Below are 20,000 nucleotides of genomic sequence, written 5' to 3' on the forward strand. Positions count from 1 at the left end.
GCAGTGTTACGGGTGCAGTGTTACGGGATGCAGTGCTATGGGTGCAGCGCTATGGGGGTGCAGTGTACAGGTGCAGCGTTACAGGTGCAGTGCTAAGGGGTGCAGTGTTACGGGTGCAGTGCTAGGGGTGCAGTGTTACAGGTGCAGTGCTAGGGGTGCAGTGTTACAGTGCAGTGCTAGGGGTGCAGTGTCACGGGTGCAGTGCTATGGGTGCAGTGTTACAGGTGCAGTGCTAGGGGGGCAGTGTTACAGGTGCAGTGTGTTAGGGGTGCCAGTGATAGGGTGGGCAGTGTTACAGGTGCAGTTGCTAGGGGTGCCAGTGTTACACGTGGTGTGCAGTGGCAGTGTGACGGGGCAGGCACAGTGTTACAGGTGCCAGTTGATAGGGGGGCGGCAGTTACAGGTGCAGTGCTGCTAGGGGGGCAGTTGTTACAGGTGCCAGTGCTAGGGGGGGTGGCAGTGTTACAGGCGCAGTGCTAGGGGGTTTGCAGTGTTTACAGGTACAGGCAGTGTTATAGTGCAGTGTTACAGGTTGCAGTGTTACAGGTGGTGTTACAGTTGCAGTGTCACTGGGTGCAGTCAGGTACAGGGTGCAGTGTCACAGGTGGCAGTGTAGGGGTGCAGTGTTAGGGTGCCCCCAGTGTTACAGCGTGCCGTGCTAGGGGGGCAGTGTTAAAGGGTGCAGTGTTACAGTGTTTACAGGTGCAGTGTATAGGTGCCGCTGCTACAGGTGCAGTGCTAGGGGGCAGGCTAGGGGGGGGCAGTTTACAGGTGCAGTGTTGGGTTGCAGTGCTAGGGGGGGCAGTGTTACAGGTTGCAGGGTAGGGGGGCAGTGTTACGGGGTTGCAGCTGCTAGGGGGGCCAGTGTGACAGGCGCAGTGCCTAGGGGGGGAGTGTGACGTGTTAACAGGTTGCAGGGTTATATGTGCAGTGTAACATGTGCAGTGCTAGGGGTGCAGTGTTACGGGTGCAGTGCTAGGGGTGCAGTGTTACAGGTGCAGTGCTAGGGGTGCAGTGTTACGGGTGCAGTGCTAGGGGGGCAGTGTTACGGGTGCAGTGCTAGGGGGCGCAGTGTTACAGGTGCAGTGTTACTGCAGTGGGTGCAGTGTTACAGGTGTGCAGTGCTACAGGGTGCAGTGTTACAGGTGCAGTGTTACAGGTGCAGTGTTACAGGTGCAGTGTTACGGGTGCAGTGTCACAGGTGCAGTGCATGGGGTGCAGTGTCACAGGTGGTGCTATGGGTGCAGTGTTACAGGTGCAGTGCTAGGGGGTGCAGTGCTACAGGTGCAGTGCTAGGGGGTGCAGTGTTACAGGTGCAGTGTTACAGGCGCAGTGTTACAGGGTGCAGTGTCACAGGTGCAGTGCTAGGGGGCGCAGTGTTACAGGTGCAGTGTCACAGGGTGCAGTGCTATGGGGTGCAGTGTTACGGGTGCAGTGTCACAGGCGCAGTGCTATGGGGTGCAGTGTCACAGGTGCAGTGCTACGGGTGCAGTGTCACAGGTGCAGTGCTATGGGGTGCAGTGTTACAGGTGCAGGTGCAGTGCAGGGGTGCAGTGCTAGGGGGTGCAGTGTTACAGGTGCAGTGTTACAGGTGCAGTGCTAGGGGGTGCAGTGTTACAGGTGGTGTTACAGGTGCAGTGTCACTGGTGCAGTGTTACAGGTGCAGTGTCACAGGTGCAGTGCTAGGGGGTGCAGTGTTACAGGTGCAGTGTCACAGGTGGTGTTACAGGTGCAGTGTTACAGGTGCAGTGTTACAGGTGCAGTGCTAGGGGGCGCAGTGTCACAGGTGCAGTGTCACGGGTGCAGTGTTACAGGTGCAGTGTTACAGGTGCAGTGCTAGGGGGTGCAGTGTTACAGGTGCAGTGTCACAGGTGCAGTGTCACTGGTGCAGTGTTACAGGTGCAGTGTCACAGGCGCAGTGTTACAGGTGCAGTGTTACAGTGCAGTGTCACGGTCGTGTGTAAACCGTTGCAGTGTGCCAGGTGCACGTGCTACACGTGCAGTGCACAGGGGGTGACCGCACAGTGCAGACAGTGTAACTCTGTGCCAGTGTCACAGGTCCGCAGTGGTAAGGGACCACGTGCAGTGTCCAGTGACAAAGGTGCAAATGTTCACGTTGCAGTGTTTAAAGGTGCAGTGTCACAGGTGCAGTGATAGGGGGAGAGAGTGCACAGGTGCAGTCACAGGGTGCGTGGCACAGGGTGCCGGTCAACAGGTGCAGTGTATCAGGTCAGGGTCTACAGGTGCGAAAGTCAATGGTCATTGCAGACCGTCAGAGTGTCAGGGGCAGTCACAGGTTGGTCTCTACAGGTGAAGTTCACAGTCAGGTGGCAGTGTCACTGGTGCAGGTTGCAGGAGTAGATGCCCTTGTCACCCGGACCACACTGTCTGGAGGTTCAGCTGAGATCTTACACATGCTCACTGAGCCTGTCCACCCGGGATCTCAGTCAGGAGTAGTCTCAGTGTCTCTCAGTTTCAGAGCTTACTCAGGACCACAGTGTCTCAGGCTCAGTGTCTCAGTCTCTCAGTGTCTCAGGCTCAGTGTCTCAGTGTCTCAGGCTCAGTGTCTCAGTCTCAGTCTCAGTCTCTCAGTGTCTCAGGCTCAGTGTCTCAGTTTCAGTGTCTCAGGCTCAGTGTCTCAGTCTCAATGTCTCAGTCTCTCAGTGTCTCAGGCTCAGTGTCTCAGTCTCTCAGTGTCTCAGGCTCAGTCTCAGTCTCTCAGTGTCTCAGGCTCAGTGTCTCAGTCTCAGTCTCAGGCTCAGTGTCTCAGTGTGTCAGTGTCTCAGTCCTCAGTGTCTTCGCTCTCAGTCTCAGTGAAGTTTCATCTCACGTGGTCTCAGTGTTCAGTGTCTCAGTGTCTGTGCTCAGCGCTCAGTAAGTTGTTTCAGTCTCTATGGTCTCAGTGTCTCAGGTCCTCAGTGTTTCAGGCTCAGTGTCTCAGTCTCAGGTCTCAGTGTCGTCTCAGCGAGTATTCTCAGGTGTCTCAGTGTGTCTCAGTCTCAGTGTCTCAGTGTCTCAGCCTCACCTCTGATGATGAGAGAGAAGTTCCCCTCAGTGAAGGCGCTGGGCAGCATGCTGACTCTGCCCTGGTTGTGGGAGTTGTACAGCCGCTGGTCCCCCGCAGAGAACATGTCACACACCCGCTCCACCTTGTAGTCCCGGCCCGGGGGGTACAGGTCCCAGTGCACCACACGCTGCCGGTCCGACAGCCCGTCCTGAGTCCACACCATGCGCTGGCTCTGACACTGCAGTACCGCCTTCGAGCCAGCGGGGGCGCTCATATTATACACTGCCACCACCACACTCTCCCCATTCGCCTGGGCTGCAGGGAGGAGAGAGGGGGGAGAGAGGAGGAGAGAGGAGAGATAGGGGGGAGGAGAGAGGGAGAGAGGGGAGAGGGAAGGTTATTTAACTTTTCCTGATTCTTATAGTAATCACTCAACATTATTATTTCTTGTGGTGCAGGTGTTGAGCAGGCGGGCGGTGCTGTGCTGTGTAGTGCTGTGTTGTGCGGTGCAGCGCTGTGTTGTGCAATGCGTAGCTGTGCTGTGCTGTGTTGTGCGGTGCAGCGCTGTGTTGTGCAATGCGTAGCTGTGCTGTGCTGTGTTGTGCGGTGCAGCGCTGTGTTGTGCTGTGTTGCGCTGTGTTGTGCGTGTTGCGCTGTGTTGTGCTGTGTTGTGCGGTGCAGCGCTGTGTTGTGCAGTGCGTAGCTGTGTTGCGCTGTGTTGCGCTGTGTTGCGCAGCGCGGCGCAGTGCCGTGTTGCGCAGCGCAGCGTGGTGCATTGCAGTGTCATGCAGTGCTATGTTGTGCAGCGTGGTGCAGCGCTGCGTTGTGCAGCGCGTAGCTGTGTTGCACTGTGTTGTGCAGTGCGGCGCAGTGCTGCGTTGCGCACTGTCGTGCAGTGCTGTGTTGTGCAGCGCAGTGCGTAGCTGTGTTGTGTTGTGTTGTGCGGCGCAGTGCTGTGTTGTGCGGTGTTGTGCTGTGTTGTGCTGTGTTGTGCTGTGCAGCGCTGTGTTGTGCGGTGCAGCGCAGTGTTGTGCAGCGCGTAGCTGCGTTGTGCAGTGCGCAGCTGTGTTGCGCAGTGCCGCGCAGTGCAGTACCGTGCAGCGCAGTGCAGTGCAGTGTCATGCAGCGCTGTGTTGTGCAGCGCGGTGCAGCGCTGTGTTGCGCAGCGCGCAGCTGTGTTGCGCTGTGTTGTGCAGCGCGCAGCTGTGTTGCGCAGTGCCGCGCAGTGTTGTGTCTCCGTGCGGCAGTGCACGTCAGTGCAGTGCACCGCGGGCAGTGCAGTGTCAATTAGCAAGTGTGTTGCGCCGCAGTAGCTGTGTTGCGCTGTGTTGTGTGGTGCAGTGCTGTGTTGTGCAGTGCACTGCAGTGCGTTCCTGTTCCATGTGAACTCACCTGCAGTGAAGAGCAGGGCTGTGCGTACTGAAACACAAACACATACAACACAGGTTACATTATTATTATTATTATTATTATTATTATTATTATTATTATTATTATTATTATTATTATTCCCTGCAGCCCTGCATCCTCTCCACTCACAGCTGTTTCATTTCCCCTGTGTTCCCTGCACAGTCACTCTGCTGAAGCACGCAGATATTTTACGAGTACAGAATGCTTCCCAGATGTAGAATAAATAACATCTGGTTATAAGGCCCTGTGCCAAGCCAGTTACCATGCTGTGATTGTGAGGACTGACCCTCATCAGCTTCCTTACTGATCGAGCCAGCGAGAGCCACACTGCCAGCCATCCACCCCTCTGTCTCTCCCCCATCCTCCCCTCTCTCTCTCTCTCCTTCCTCCACCCCCCTCTCTCTCTCTCTCTCTCTCTCTCTCTCCCCTCCCCCCCCCCCCCCCCCCCCCCCCCACCCCCCCACTCCAACAACCAGGGGGCTATGATTGTAGTCATCATGCTAACAAGAACACATGGCTGTCTGAGAGCTGGACTCACCCAGCACAGCGCCGAGCACAGCGCCAGAGAGAGAGCGAGAGAGACAGAGACAGAGACAGAGACAGAGAGACAGAGAGACAGAGACAGAGACACAGACAGCGATCACCTGTGTTTGGAGGCAGCCAGGCAGGCTGAGCTAATCCCCATGTCATGTTACTCATGTTATCATGTTAGCAGGATTACTACACTTGGCTGCTGTGGATACAGCTGGAAAGTCGAGGGGGGAGGGAGCAGCTCAGTCTCCCTGAGTCGAGGGGGGGGGGAGGGGGAGCTCAGTCTCCCTGAGGGGAGGGGGGGGGGGAGCAGCTCAGTCTCCCTGAGTCGAGGGGGGGGGAGCAGCTCAGTCTCCCTGAGTCGAGGGGGGGGGAGCAGCTCAGTCTCCCTGAGTCGAGGGGGGGGGGGGGGGGGTGGGGCTCCCTGAGTCGAGGGGGGGGGAGCAGCTCAGTCTCCCTGAGTCGAGGGGGGGGGAGCAGCTCAGTCTCCCTGAGTCGAGGGGGAGCAGCTCAGTCTCCCTGAGTCGAGGGGGGGGGAGCAGCTCAGTCTCCCTGAGTCGAGGGGGGGGGAGCAGCTCAGTCTCCCTGAGGCGAGGGGGAAGGGAGCAGCTCAATCTCCCTGAGTCGAGGGGGGAGGGAGCAGCTTTTCCAAACAACACATTTAAGTGTGAGTATGGGTATTACAGTCGAGGTGCACAGGACACACACACAGAAGCACCGCACACACACACAGTCTCCGAGCTTAAAAACAAAACTCTGGGCTGCTCTCTGAACTGCGAGTCCAAAACAACTAGAAACGCGTCTGTCGTGCAGAACTCTCCGCTCCGGGTGAGCGCCGCTGCTTCCCCGCACGCTTCCTCCCACTCGCATTAACATCTATGCGTGACTGTGATATCCAGCGCTATCACCCTTTAATCGGAGCGATAGAGACACGCAATCATGAGCAGAGTCCTTTTATATAAACCAATGCATGTAAAGGGAGCATCCGCGCACAGAACTAGGAGCTGTGAGCCAGGCAGAGGAATCCACTCTCGTACTGTAAATAAACACGCCAACAGACAGACCCGGTCCACTCCGGACAGAACCCCGAGCGTGCGCGGCTGATTACCTTGAAGCAGGGAGATGAACAGCACCAGCAGCCCGCTGCTCGCCCACTGCATCTTCTCTTCGACTGGACCAAGAACACCCGCTGAAAAGAAACCCAGAGATTTCACAACAGCAAAACAAACCCAAAAGTTTAGAAGCGCTGCGACCCCTCCGCGGCGGAACGGAGCGGAATGCTGCGCTCTCCTCGGGTTCGGAGACTGGTTCCAAGATTCGAAGGTTCGGGGATTTGAAAGTTCGGACTCGCTGCGTGTTTCGACCAGCGATAAACAACAAAGCGAGATTGAAGTCTGGCTGTCTGTTCAGCTCGACTGTGTCCCTCTCCCTGTCTCCTCCCTCTCCCCCTCTCCTCTCTCCTCCTTCCCCTCCTTCTCCCTCCCTCTCCCCCTCTCTCCTCTCTCTCTCCCTCTCTAAGCCCCTCCTTCTCTCCTCTCCCTCTCTCAGTAGGTACTCAGGTGTGTTTCTGTAACTTTCTGAGTCTCTCACGGACGCGCAGTATCCCGCGATGTGTTGCCAAAGCACATGCATGACATAAACAACTAAAATAAATTAAAACAGATAAAACACCTTAATATCCCTCTGTATGAAACAGTACCCCCCTTCTCTCTCCCTCCTCTCGCTCTTCTCTTCCCTCTCTTCCTCTCCTCTCGGATGTGGAACTTATTCCCCATCTTCTCCTCAGTACCCCCTTCTCTCTCCCTCCTCTCGCTCTTCTCTTCCTTTGTCCCTCCATCACTCTCGATCTCTCTCCAGAGAGCGTGAGAGAGAGGGGAGGGAGGGAGGGTAAGGGGAGGGAGATTTTTTTCGAGGGCCTAAATGAGGCCTGGCAGGGAGAGAGGAGAGTAGAGCCTCCCTTTTCAGGAGCAGGGTCTGTTGTTTTTTTCCCTCTCCTCTCCTCTCCCTCTCTCCCCTCCTCTCTCTCGGATTCTCTCCCTCTCCCCTCCTCTCCTCTCCTCCCCCTCTCTCTCTCTCTCTCTCTCTCTCTCTCTCCCTCTCTCCTCTCTCTCTCTCTCTTCTCTCTCTCCCTCTCTCTCTCCTCTCTCCTCTCTCCTCTCCCTCTCCTCTCTCCTCTCTCCTCTCGGATTCTCCTCTCCTCCCCTCTCTCCTCTCCTCTCCTCCCCTCTCTCTCGGATTCTCTCCCTCTCCCCTCCCTCTCCTCTCGGCTGTTTCTCTTTAGTTTTCTCGCTGTGTTTGTTTGATTTTTTCCAGTCCTCTTATTAAACTCCACCGCGCTGCATGTTCTGCTGACTTTGTTGTTCTCTTTGTTTTTTTGTAAGTAGGTCAGTGTAATCTGACAGCTGTTGATTAAAAACAGACCCGAAGCCGCGGAATCGAGCTGCGCCCGCAGGGCTGGCTGGCGAGAAACCCAGTATTTATTCAAGGCGCGTCTGCGGCTCTAGCAGCGGAAGCAATTAGCCGAGCTCCCCGCTGCACGGGGCTTGTTTCAAGGGACTCACAGACCGACGCGTATGCGCGATTTTGCACGAACGATCCCTCCGCTGTGAACAGCAGGGCACTGAGCTTTCATATTGCGCGCAGGACACCCGACTGGCGAGCCGTCCCCACGAGTCCAAGGAGGGCTGAGGGAGCAGGCTGTCTCTGCACTCGGATTGCAGCGAGGGCCGGGGGAGCGGGCTGTCTCTGCACTCTGATTGCAGCGAGGGCGGAGGGAGCGGGCTGTCTCGGCACTCAGATTGCAGCGAGGGCTGAGGGAGCAGGCTGTTTCTGCACTCAGATTGCATGGAGGGCCGAGGGAGCGGGCTGTCTCTGCAGCTAGGATTGCAGGGAGGGCCGAGGGAGCGGGCTGTCTCTGCACTCGGATTGCAGCGAGGGCCGAGGGAGCGGGCTGTCTCTGCACTCGGATTGCAGCGAGGGCCGGGGGAGCGGGCTGTCTCTGCACTCGGATTGCAGCGAGGGCCGGGGGAGCGGGCTGTCTCTGCACTCGGATTGCAGCGAGGGCCGAGGGAGCGGGCTGTCTCTGCACTCGGATTGCAGCGAGGGCCGAGGGAGCGGGCTGTCTCTGCACTCGGATTGCAGCGAGGGCCGAGGGAGCGGGCTGTCTCTGCACTCGGATTGCAGCGAGGGCCGAGGGAGCGGGCTGTCTCTGCACTCAGATTGCAGCGAGGGCCGAGGGAGCAGGCTGTCTCTGCACTCAGATTGCATGGAGGGCCGAGGGAGCGGGCTGTCTCTGCACTCGGATTGCAGCGAGGGCCGAGGGAGCGGGCTGTCTCTGCACTCGGATTGCAGCGAGGGCCGAGGGAGCGGGCTGTCTCTGCACTCGGATTGCAGCGAGGGCCGGGGGAGCGGGCTGTCTCTGCACTCGGATTGCAGCGAGGGCCGGGGGAGCGGGCTGTCTCTGCACTCGGATTGCAGCGAGGGCCGGGGGAGCGGGCTGTCTCTGCACTCGGATTGCAGCGAGGGCCGGGGGAGCGGGCTGTCTCTGCACTCGGATTGCAGCGAGGGCCGAGGGAGCGGGCTGTCTCTGCACTCGGATTGCAGCGAGGGCCGGGGGAGCGGGCTGTCTCTGCACTCGGATTGCAGCGAGGGCCGAGGGAGCGGGCTGTCTCTGCACTCGGATTGCAGCGAGGGCCGAGGGAGCGGGCTGTCTCTGCACTCGGATTGCAGCGAGGGCCGGGGGAGCGGGCTGTCTCTGCACTCGGATTGCAGCGAGGGCCGAGGGAGCGGGCTGTCTCTGCACTCGGATTGCAGCGAGGGCCGAGGGAGCGGGCTGTCTCTGCACTCGGATTGCAGCGAGGGCCGGGGGAGCGGGCTGTCTCTGCACTCGGATTGCAGGCCGAGGGAGCGGGCTGTCTCTGCACTCGGATTGCAGCGAGGGCCGAGGGAGCGGGCTGTCTCTGCACTCGGATTGCAGCGAGGGCCGAGGGAGCGGGCTGTCTCTGCACTCGGATTGCAGCGAGGGCCGAGGGAGCGGGCTGTCTCTGCACTCGGATTGCAGCGAGGGCCGAGGGAGCGGGCTGTCTCTGCACTCGGATTGCAGCGAGGGCCGGGGGAGCGGGCTGTCTCTGCACTCGGATTGCAGCGAGGGCCGAGGGAGCGGGCTGTCTCTGCACTCGGATTGCAGCGAGGGCCGAGGGAGCGGGCTGTCTCTGCACTCGGATTGCAGCGAGGGCTCTGGGTCACTGTGCTGACCTGAAGCGCACGGCTTCAAAACCAAACTGACTTCAAATAGAATAAAAACCCCAAAAAACCCACAGCATTTCTTCAATTCTTTATTTCTTTATTTCTCCAGCTGTCATAACACAGTGAGCTCTGACGTGGCCGGACTGGACACGTGATCTGGGCAGAATCTCAGAGGCGGTCAGCGCCCAAGCCAAAGCGAGGCTCCTTGCCTCTCAGTTCTACAGAACTCAAAGTTAAACCTTAACACTGAACAGGGGCATTGCTGCCACCTAGTGGCTGCTGGGGAGCACTGCAGAACTGACGAGCACACAGCTGTTTATTTCATGGGATCCACATTTACAGTCAGTCCATCAGGGAGTCTACAGCTGTGCGGAGTCTGTCTCACTGCCCCGCCCCTCCGCCTCGGCCCCGCCCCTCAGTCTGATTTGCCCTGGTACTGCTTCACGTAGATTTTGGGTGCCTGCCAGCCTTCCGGAGCTTGCCTGAGCCCCGCCCTGATCCAGATCTGCTTGAGATCCTTCTCGAACCAGCCCTGAGAGAGAGAGAGAGAGGAGAGAGACAGAGTTACACACATACTGATACACACAGACACAGTTTGGAGACACACCTGTTTTCTTCCTTCATCTCCCCTCTGTCACTGTTGCCTCTTTCCTCTTTCTCCTCCCCTCTCTCACTCCTCCCCACTCTCCTCTCCTCTAATCTCCTCCCCTCTCTCCTCTCTCTCACCTGTTTTCTCTTCCTCCTCCCCTCGCTCTCACCTGTTTTCTCTTCCTCCTGCCCTCGCTCTCCTCTCTCTCTCACCTGTTTTCTCTTCCTCCTGCCCTCGCTCTCCTCTCCTCTCTCTCACCTGTTTTCTCTTCCTCCTGCCCTCGCTCTCCTCTCTCTCTCACCTGTTTTCTCTTCCTCCTGCCCTCGCTCTCCTCTCTCTCTCACCTGTTTTCTCTTCCTCCTGCCCTCGCTCTCCTCTCTCTCTCACCTGTTTTCTCTTCCTCCTCCCCTCGCTCTCCTCTCTCTCTCACCTGTTTTCTCTTCCTCCTGCCCTCGCTCTCCTCTCTCACCTGTTTTCTCTTCCTCCTGCCCTCGCTCTCCTCTCTCTCTCACCTGTTTTCTCTTCCTCCTGCCCTCGCTCTCCTCTCTCTCTCACCTGTTTTCTCTTCCTCCTGCCCTCGCTCTCCTCTCTCTCTCTCACCTGTTTTCTCTTCCTCCTGCCCTCGCTCTCCTCTCTCTCACCTGTTTTCTCTTCCTCCTGCCCTCGCTCTCCTCTCTCTCACCTGTTTTCTCTTCCTCCTGCCCTCGCTCTCCTCACCATGCACGATCTAACCCTGAACACAGAGACTCACACAAACAGCAGGAGAGCACACGACTGGACAGAATCGTATATCCTGCATTATACACCATGCACGATCTAACCATGAACACGGAGACTCACACAAACAGCAGAAGAGCACACGGCTGGACAGAATCGTATATCCTGCATTATACACCATGCACGATCTAACCCTGAACACGGAGACTCACACAAACAGCAGGAGAGCACACGGCTGGACAGAATCGTATATCCTGCATTATACACCATGCACGATCTAACCCTGAACACGGAGACTCACACAAACAGCAGGAGAGCACACGGCTGGACAGAATCGTGTATCCTGCATTATACACCATGCACGATCTAACCATGAACACAGAGACTCACACAAACAGCAGGAGAGCACACGACTGGACAGAATCGTGTATCCTGCATTATACACCATGCACGATCTAACCATGAACACAGAGACTCACACAAACAGCAGAAGAGCACACGGCTGGACAGAATCGTGTATCCTGCATTATACACCATGCACGATCTAACCCTGAACACGGAGACTCACACAAACAGCAGGAGAGCACACGACTGGACAGAATCGTATATCCTGCATTATACACCATGCACGATCTAACCATGAACACAGAGACTCACACAAACAGCAGGAGAGCACACGGCTGGACAGAATCGTGTATCCTGCATTATACACCATGCACGATCTAACCATGAACACAGAGACTCACACAAACAGCAGGAGAGCACACGACTGGACAGAATCGTGTATCCTGCATTATACACCATGCACGATCTAACCCTGAACACAGAGACTCACACAAACAGCAGGAGAGCACACGACTGGACAGAATCGTGTATCCTGCATTATACACCATGCACGATCTAACCCTGAACACAGAGACTCACACAAACAGCAGAAGAGCACACGACTGGACAGAATCGTGTATCCTGCATTATACACCATGCACGATCTAACCCTGAACACGGAGACTCACACAAACAGCAGGAGAGCACACGACTGGACAGAATCGTATATCCTGCATTATACACCATGCACGATCTAACCCTGAACACGGAGACTCACACAAACAGCAGAAGAGCACACGACTGGACAGAATCGTGTATCCTGCATTATACACCATGCACGATCTAACCATGAACACAGAGACTCACACAAACAGCAGAAGAGCACACGACTGGACAGAATCGTGTATCCTGCATTATACACCATGCACGATCTAACCATGAACACAGAGACTCACACAAACAGCAGGAGAGCACACGACTGGACAGAATCGTATATCCTGCATTATACACCATGCACGATCTAACCATGAACACAGAGACTCACACAAACAGCAGAAGAGCACACGACTGGACAGAATCGTGTATCCTGCATTATACACCATGCACGATCTAACCATGAACACAGAGACTCACACAAACAGCAGGAGAGCACACGACTGGACAGAATCGTGTATCCTGCATTATACACCATGCACGATCTAACCCTGAACACAGAGACTCACACAAACAGCAGAAGAGCACACGGCTGGACAGAATCGTGTATCCTGCATTATACACCATGCACGATCTAACCCTGAACACAGAGACTCACACAAACAGCAGGAGAGCACACGGCTGGACAGAATCGTATATCCTGCATTATACACCATGCACGATCTAACCCTGAACACAGAGACTCACACAAACAGCAGAAGAGCACACGGCTGGACAGAATCGTGTATCCTGCATTATCCACCATGCACGATCTAACCCTGAACACAGAGACTCACACAAACAGCAGGAGAGCACACGGCTGGACAGAATCGTATATCCTGCATTATACACCATGCACGATCTAACCATGAACACGGAGACTCACACAAACAGCAGGAGCGCACACACAGTGAACCGACTCCGCACCAAATCTTATTGAAAGCAAAGCATTTCATTTCTCATTCAGGAATAAATGCTTCCCCCAGCCCTGTATTTATTTCAGAAAGCGCTATTTGTGCAGGGTGGGGGGCAGTGGGTTTGAGTGAAGCTCAGTGGTCCGCCACTAGAGGGGGCTGGGCTGCAGTGTGGAAGGCAGTGGGTTTGAGTAGCTCAGTGGTTAGAGAAGGCGCTGGGCTGCAGTGTGGAAGGCAGTGGGTTTGAGTAGCTCAGTGGTTAGAGAAAGCGCTGGGCTGCAGTGTGGAAGGCAGTGGGTTTGAGGAGCTCAGTGGTTAGAGAAAGCGCTGGGCTGCAGTGTGGAAGGCAGTGGGTTTGAGGAGCTCAGTGGTTAGAGAAAGCGCTGGGCTGCAGTGTGGAAGGCAGTGGGTTTGAGTAGCTCAGTGGTTAGAGAAAAGCGCTGGGCTGCAGTGTGGAAGGCAGTGGGTTTGAGGAGCTCAGTGGTTAGAGAAAGCGGGGCTGCAGTGTGGAAGGCAGTGGGTTTGAGTGGCTCAGTGGTTAGAGAAAGCGCTGGGCTGCAGTGTGGAAGGCAGTGGGTTTGAGGAGCTCAGTGGTTAGAGAAAGCGCTGGGCTGCAGTGTGGAAGGCAGTGGGTTTGAGGAGCTCAGTGGTTAGAGAAAGCGCTGGGCTGCAGTGTGGAAGGCAGTGGGTTTGAGGAGCTCAGTGGTTAGATAAAGAAAGCGCTGGGCTGCAGTGTGGAAGGCAGTGGGTTTGAGTAGCTCAGTGGTTAGAGAAAGCGCTGGGCTGCAGTGTGGAAGGCAGTGGGTTTGAGTAGCTCAGTGGTTAGAGAAAGCGCTGGGCTGCAGTGTGGAAGGCAGTGGGTTTGAGTAGCTCAGTGGTTAGAGAAAGCGCTGGGCTGCAGTGTGGAAGGCAGTGGGTTTGAGTAGCTCAGTGGTTAGAGAAAGCGCTGGGCTGCAGTGTGGAAGGCAGTGGGTTTGAGTAGCTCAGTGGTTAGAGAAAGCGCTGGGCTGCAGTGTGGAAGGCAGTGGGTTTGAGTAGCTCAGTGGTTAGAGAAAGCGCTGGGCTGCAGTGTGGAAGGCAGTGGGTTTGAGTAGCTCAGTGGTTAGAGAAAGCGCTGGGCTGCAGTGTGGAAGGCAGTGGGTTTGAGTAGCTCAGTGGTTAGAGAAAGCGCTGGGCTGCAGTGTGGAAGGCAGTGGGTTTGAGTAGCTCAGTGGTTAGAGAAAGCGCTGGGCTGCAGTGTGGAAGGCAGTGGGTTTGAGTAGCTCAGTGGTTAGAGAAAGCGCTGGGCTGCAGTGTGGAAGGCAGTGGGTTTGAGTAGCTCAGTGGTTAGAGAAAGCGCTGGGCTGCAGTGTGGAAGGCAGTGGGTTTGAGTAGCTCAGTGGTTAGAGAAAGCGCTGGGCTGCAGTGTGGAAGGCAGTGGGTTTGAGTAGCTCAGTGGTTAGAGAAAGCGCTGGGCTGCAGTGTGGAAGGCAGTGGGTTTGAGTAGCTCAGTGGTTAGAGAAAGCGCTGGGCTGCAGTGTGGAAGGCAGTGGGTTTGAGTAGCTCAGTGGTTAGAGAAAGCGCTGGGCTGCAGTGTGGAAGGCAGTGGGTTTGAGTAGCTCAGTGGTTAGAGAAAGCGCTGGGCTGCAGTGTGGAAGGCAGTGGGTTTGAGTAGCTCAGTGGTTAGAGAAAGCGCTGGGCTGCAGTGTGGAAGGCAGTGGGTTTGAGTAGCTCAGTGGTTAGAGAAAGCGCTGGGCTGCAGTGTGGAAGGCAGTGGGTTTGAGTAGCTCAGTGGTTAGAGAAAGCGCTGGGCTGCAGTGTGGAAGGCAGTGGGTTTGAGTAGCTCAGTGGTTAGAGAAAGCGCTGGGCTGCAGTGTGGAAGGCAGTGGGTTTGAGTAGCTCAGTGGTTAGAGAAAGCGCTGGGCTGCAGTGTGGAAGGCAGTGGGTTAGATAAAGAAAGTGCTGAGTGTGGAAGGCAGTGGGTTTGGTTCAGTGGTTAGAAAGCGCTGGGCTGCAGTGTGGAAGGCAGTGGGTTTGAGGAGCTCAGTGGTTAGAGAAAGCGCTGGGCTGCAGTGTGGAAGGCAGTGGGTTTGAGGAGCTCAGTGGTTAGAGAAAGCGCTGGGCTGCAGTGTGGAAGGCAGTGGGTTTGAGTGGCTCAGTGGTTAGAGAAAGCGCTGGGCTGCAGTGTGGAAGGCAGTGGGTTTGAGGAGCTCAGTGGTTAGATAAAGAAAGCGCTGGGCTGCAGTGTGGAAGGCAGTGGGTTTGAGTAGCTCAGTGGTTAGAGAAAGCGCTGGGCTGCAGTGTGGAAGGCAGTGGGTTTGAGGAGCTCAGTGGTTACAGAACGCGCTGGGCTGCAGTGTGGAAGGCAGTGGGTTTGAGGAGCTCAGTGGTTAGAGAAAGCGCTGGGCTGCAGTGTGGAAGGCAGTGGGTTTGAGTAGCTCAGTGGTTAGAGAAAGCGCTGGGCTGTAGTGTGGAAGGCAGTGGGTTTGAGGAGCTCAGTGGTTACAGAACGCGCTGGGCTGCAGGGTGTAATATAACTGATATCAGAACAAAGTTTGAAAAACAAATGATCTTTATTATAACAAAAAGAACAGGCTCCTTGACAAGGCATCTCAGTTCAATAGAAACAGTTTCTTATCTGGAGCTGATACCCAGCAGGCTGCATTATTAAAATATATCAAAATCCAATTCAAACCACGCGGACACTGTTTCAAACCAGCGTATGACATCATCTCCACCCCCATCCCCCCCCCCCCCCCCCCCCCCCCCCCGAAAAAAAAAAAGCATTTCAGAAAAACTAACACACACAGAGAAGCAGCGTGGCAGTGCCGCCGAGCAAGAGAAAGGCGCCCCGTCCCGTCTGAACCCCTCCACTGTGCGCCCCACCCCCACCCCCCACCCCACAGCTCCCTGCAGGCCTGCCAGCTGAGCCCCGGGGCAGGAGAGCGTCACTGTGTAGAGAGAAGCGGCCAGGCTCTCCAGCTGAGCGTCACTGTGTAGAGAGGAGTGGCCAGGCTCTCCAGCTGCGCTTCACTGTGTAGAGGAGCGGCCAGGCTCTCCTCACACCATGTATTGTAATAGAGGTCTGGACTGTCTGCACTGTGACTCAAGACCTGAACACAACAGAACAGCTCGCTGTGGCTCAGAGTAAAGAACCATGTGCTCTGAAGCGAGCATGATGCCCCCACCCCCCGTAACCCTGCACCCCCCCTCGATCACTGTGGCCCCGGGTCCCCTGTGCAGCGCTGCAGTGATCCGGGGTCCAGTCTGTTGAGGAATGGTTCAAGGGCTCTCTCCCGCACTACCGTCTCCGCGCTGTGGCCCTCTCCCTGTGAGCCCGGGACCGCGGGGGCCCCTCTGTGCACGGGGAGCGGCCGCACCGCCGCTCTCTCCGGGGGGGTCTCGGGGGCGGGGGGGAGTCGCTGCGGGAGGGGGAGGAGCTGCGGGAGCCCCCCGCCCTGCCGCGCCCCCTGCGTCTGGAAGAGGAGGCGCTGCGGGAGCGAGGCGGGGCGGAGGAGCACACGCTGCGGCTTCTCCTGGGAGAGGAGAGATGCAGAGAAGGCTGTGAATTGAGGGTGTGGGCAGTCCAGGCTGAGTTAAAGGTTCGCTGTGCAGCAGGGTGGGGTACGTACCTGCGCTTCGGGCTCAGTGCAGGAGAGCTGGGGCGAGTGTAGCTGCGCTGAGCACTGTGACCTCGGCCCTTCCTGCCAGACACACAGAGACGGGATTAGCGATGCAGCAGAGAAACACGTCTGCCCTAGCAGCGTTTCTCAACGCTGGAGCCAGCGTGTGTGTGCGTGGGTATCATTACCTGACGACGGGGCTGCGTGATCTCGCTCGCCTCTCCTCCGCGTCCAGCCGGCGACGGAGATTCTTCACAGCGTGGAGAGAGAGAGGAGACCGGCGCTGACCCTTCCCATCCACCGGGGAGCCTGAGGAGAGAGGAACACACACACACACACACACACACACACACACACACAGCGAGACACACGCACACACACACACACACACACACACGCACAACACACACACACAACACACACACACAATGGTGACACAACAACACACACAACACACACACACACACACACACGACAACACACACACACACACACACACACACACACACCGACACACACACGCACACACACACACACACACACACACACACACACCGAGACACACACACACACACACCACACACACACAACACACCACACCCAGCGAACACACACACAGCGAGGACTTGTGTGTAGGTGTGACCAGCGACACACACACACACACACACACTCACACACACACACACACAAAGGACACTGGGGACAAACACGTGTCGTGACACACGTGTGGCATCACACACACAGTCGGGACTTACCCCCGCACACACACACACACACACACACAGTTTGAGGATGCTGCATCGATTCTCAATGCTGAATCTCTTATCAGTGACACTGTGGACAGGGATGGACAGTGTATAGCAGTGTGGGTGTACTGGTTGTAGTGGAGGTGCTGGCTGTACTGGTTGTAGTGATGGTGCTGGTTGTACTGGTTGTAGTGGAGGTGCTGGTTGTACTGGTTGTAGTGGAAATGCTGGCTGTACTGGTTGTAGTGGAGGTGCTGGTTGTACTGGTTGTAGTGGAGGAGCTGGCTGTACTGGTTGTACTGGTTGCAGTGGAAGTGCTGGCTGGCTCACCGGTCTTGGATGCGGGGGAGAAGCCCGCGGGGGTCTCCAGTTTGGGGGTCCCGTTGGGCAGCAGCCTCTTGGTCTGCGTCCGTGCCTCGTCCAGGGCCAGCCTGCACTGCTGCACCAGCAGCTCCAGAGAGGAGAGAGGAGTCTGGGGGAGCAGAGGCAGAGTCAACCCAACACTGACACCAGCTTCACTCTCCCCTCTCCCCTCTCCCCTCTCTCTCTCCTCACCTTGGAAGCCCCATCCATAGCTTGCAGTATCCTCTGGCAGACCTCCCGGATCCCCGCCTCTTCCACTCCGAACAGCAGGAACCAGTGCGGTCGGTTGGGCAGTGGGATCTGCAGGGTTACAAACCACAGTAAAGATGACATCACTGACAGGGAGAGGCGGGCTGGTCGTGCTGCAGTCTTTCGCCTGCAGGGGGTGTGTGCGTGTCAGTGCTGCTCGTGTTTCACCTGCAGGGCCCGCGCTGCCAGGTACACACACGCGCAGGCGATGCTCTCGGGGGGAGGGGAGGGGTAGTGTAGGGGTAGGGGTACGGTAGGTAGGGGTGTCTCACAGGCAGGGCCCAGCGCTGCCAGGTACACACACGCGCAGACGATGCTCTCAGGGGGATGGGAGGGATAGTGTAGGGGTAGGGGTACGGTAGGTAGGGGTGTCTCACCTGCAGGGCCCGCGCTGCCAGGTACACACACGCGCAGGCGATGCTCTCGGGGGGAGGGGAGGGGTAGTGTAGGGGTAGGGGTACAGTAGGTAGGGGTGTCTCACCTGCAGGGCCCGCGCTGCCAGGTACACACACGCGCAGGCGATGCTCTCAGGGGGATGGGAGGGATAGTGTAGGGGTAGGGGTACGGTAGGTAGGGGTGTCTCACCTGCAGGGCCCGCGCTGCCAGGTACACACACGCGCAGGCGATGCTCTCGGGGGAGAAGCGCAGAAACACGTCGGTACGCAGGCTGTCATTCATATAGTTCCTGAGAGAGAAGAGAAACCAAACTAATGATGCTCTACACTTATACAATTACAAGGGACTGGGACTCACTGGGACTCACCAGGCTGTCTGCACCAGGCTCTTGTTCTTTTCGAGCTCCAGCACCTGAATGTACATCACAATGATCTGAAATACAGAGAGGAGCAGCACAGCTCAGAGACAGACAGCAAACACACTGGAGCACAGCAGAGCAGCACAGCAAACACACTGGAGCACAGCAGAGCAGCACAGCAAACACACTGGAGCACAGCAGAGCAGCACAGCTCAGAGACAGACAGCAAACACACTGGAGCACAGCAGAGCAGCACAGCTCAGAGACAGACAGCAAACACACTGGAGCACAGCAGAGCAGCACAGCTCAGAGACAGACAGCAAACACACTGGAGCACAGCAGAGCAGCACAGCTCAGAGACAGACAGCAAACACACTGGAGCACAGCAGAGCAGCACAGCAAACACACTGGAGCACAGCAGAGCAGCACAGCTCAGAGACAGACAGCAAACACACTGGAGCACAGCAGAGCAGCACAGCTCAGAGACAGACAGCAAACACACTGGAGCACAGCAGAGCAGCACAGCTCAGAGACAGACAGCAAACACACTGGAGCACAGCAGAGCAGCACAGCAAACACTGGAGCACAGCACAGAAGCACAGCAAACACTGGAGCACAGCAGAGCAGCACAGCAAACACACTGGAGCACAGCAGAGCAGCACAGCAAACACATTGGAGCACAGCAGAGCAGCACAGCTCAGAGACAGAGAGCAAACACACTGGCGCACAGCAGAGCAGCACAGCAAACACACTGGAGCACAGCAGAGCAGCACAGCTCAGAGACAGACAGCAAACACACTGGAGCACAGCAGAGCAGCACAGCTCAGAGACAGACAGCAAACACACTGGAGCACAGCAGAGCAGCACAGCAAACACACTGGAGCACAGCAGAGCAGCACAGCTCAGAGACAGACAGCAAACACACTGGAGCACAGCAGAGCAGCACAGCTCAGAGACAGACAGCAAACACACTGGAGCACAGCAGAGCAGCACAGCTCAGAGACAGACAGCAAACACACTGGAATCACAGGGGGGGGGGGGCAGAGCAGCACACAAAGTGTGAGCTCGTTGTGAGGTCTACGCCCTGATCGTTTGTGAGGGAGAGGGGTCGGGAACTCGAGTGTCGTCAGCAGCAACAGCAAACACACTGGAGCACAGCTTGGCTGTATGTGAACTGTGGGACCTCGTGTTGTTCGCGGTCGAGTCTTCTGTCGTGTTTTGTGCCCGTGTGAACACACTGGAGCACAGCAGAGCAGCACAGCTCAGAGACAGACAGCAAACACACTGGAGCACAGCAGAGCAGCACAGCAAACACACTGGAGCACAGCAGAGCAGCACAGCTCAGAGACAGACAGCAAACACACAGGAGCACAGCAGAGCAGCACAGCAAACACACAGGAGCACAGCAGAGCAGCACAGCAAACACACTGGAGCACAGCAGAGCAGCACAGCAAACACTGGAGCACAGCAGAGCAGCACAGCAAACACACTGGAGCACAGCAGAGCAGCACAGCTCAGAGACAGACAGCAAACACATTGGAGCACAGCAGAGCAGCACAGCTCAGAGACAGGCAGCAAACACACTAGAGCACAGCAGAGCAGCACAGCAAACACACTGGAGCACAGCAGAGCAGCACAGCAAACACTGGAGCACAGCAGACAGCACAGCAAACACACTGGAGCACAGCAGAGCAGCACAGCAAACACACTGGAGCAGGCGAGGGGAGGGGACGTGCGTGTTCAGGTTACCTTGTGCGGGTGCTTGACGTGCACACAGAAGCCAAGCTCCTTGAGGACACGCCGCTCTGCTTTGATCACCTGATTCTTCAGGCAGATGTAACTCACATCCAGAGGCA

The 20,000-nt window shown here is 56.7% G+C and overlaps 2 protein-coding genes across 2 annotated transcripts in view; both read right to left on the reverse strand.

The window, feature by feature from the left end:
- Positions 1 to 6,393, reverse strand: part of LOC121329153 (matrix remodeling-associated protein 8-like) — an 11,099-nt gene extending 4,706 nt beyond the window's left edge. The window contains 4 exon segments of the mRNA XM_041274548.1: positions 2,322 to 2,374; positions 3,014 to 3,322; positions 4,400 to 4,426; positions 6,057 to 6,393. Of these exon segments, the coding sequence (XP_041130482.1) occupies positions 2,322 to 2,374; positions 3,014 to 3,322; positions 4,400 to 4,426; positions 6,057 to 6,108 (441 nt within the window). The 5' untranslated portion in view covers positions 6,109 to 6,393.
- Positions 6,394 to 15,631: 9,238 nt separating this feature from the next.
- The window catches only part of LOC121328934 (cyclin-L2-like), an 8,115-nt gene continuing 3,746 nt past the window's right edge, over positions 15,632 to 20,000 (reverse strand). The window contains exons 4-11 of the mRNA XM_041274080.1: positions 19,894 to 20,000; positions 18,154 to 18,218; positions 17,976 to 18,075; positions 17,334 to 17,441; positions 17,109 to 17,250; positions 16,221 to 16,341; positions 16,042 to 16,113; positions 15,632 to 15,945 (exon numbers count right to left, since the gene is read on the reverse strand). The exon at positions 19,894 to 20,000 is cut by the window's right edge and continues 14 nt beyond it. Coding sequence (XP_041130014.1) covers positions 15,711 to 15,945; positions 16,042 to 16,113; positions 16,221 to 16,341; positions 17,109 to 17,250; positions 17,334 to 17,441; positions 17,976 to 18,075; positions 18,154 to 18,218; positions 19,894 to 20,000 — 950 coding nt within the window. The 3' untranslated portion in view covers positions 15,632 to 15,710. The remainder of the gene's footprint in view (positions 15,946 to 16,041; positions 16,114 to 16,220; positions 16,342 to 17,108; positions 17,251 to 17,333; positions 17,442 to 17,975; positions 18,076 to 18,153; positions 18,219 to 19,893) is intronic.

The sequence above is a fragment of the Polyodon spathula genome, chromosome 16, assembly GCF_017654505.1.
Source record: "Polyodon spathula isolate WHYD16114869_AA chromosome 16, ASM1765450v1, whole genome shotgun sequence".
Taxonomy (NCBI): domain Eukaryota; kingdom Metazoa; phylum Chordata; class Actinopteri; order Acipenseriformes; family Polyodontidae; genus Polyodon; species Polyodon spathula.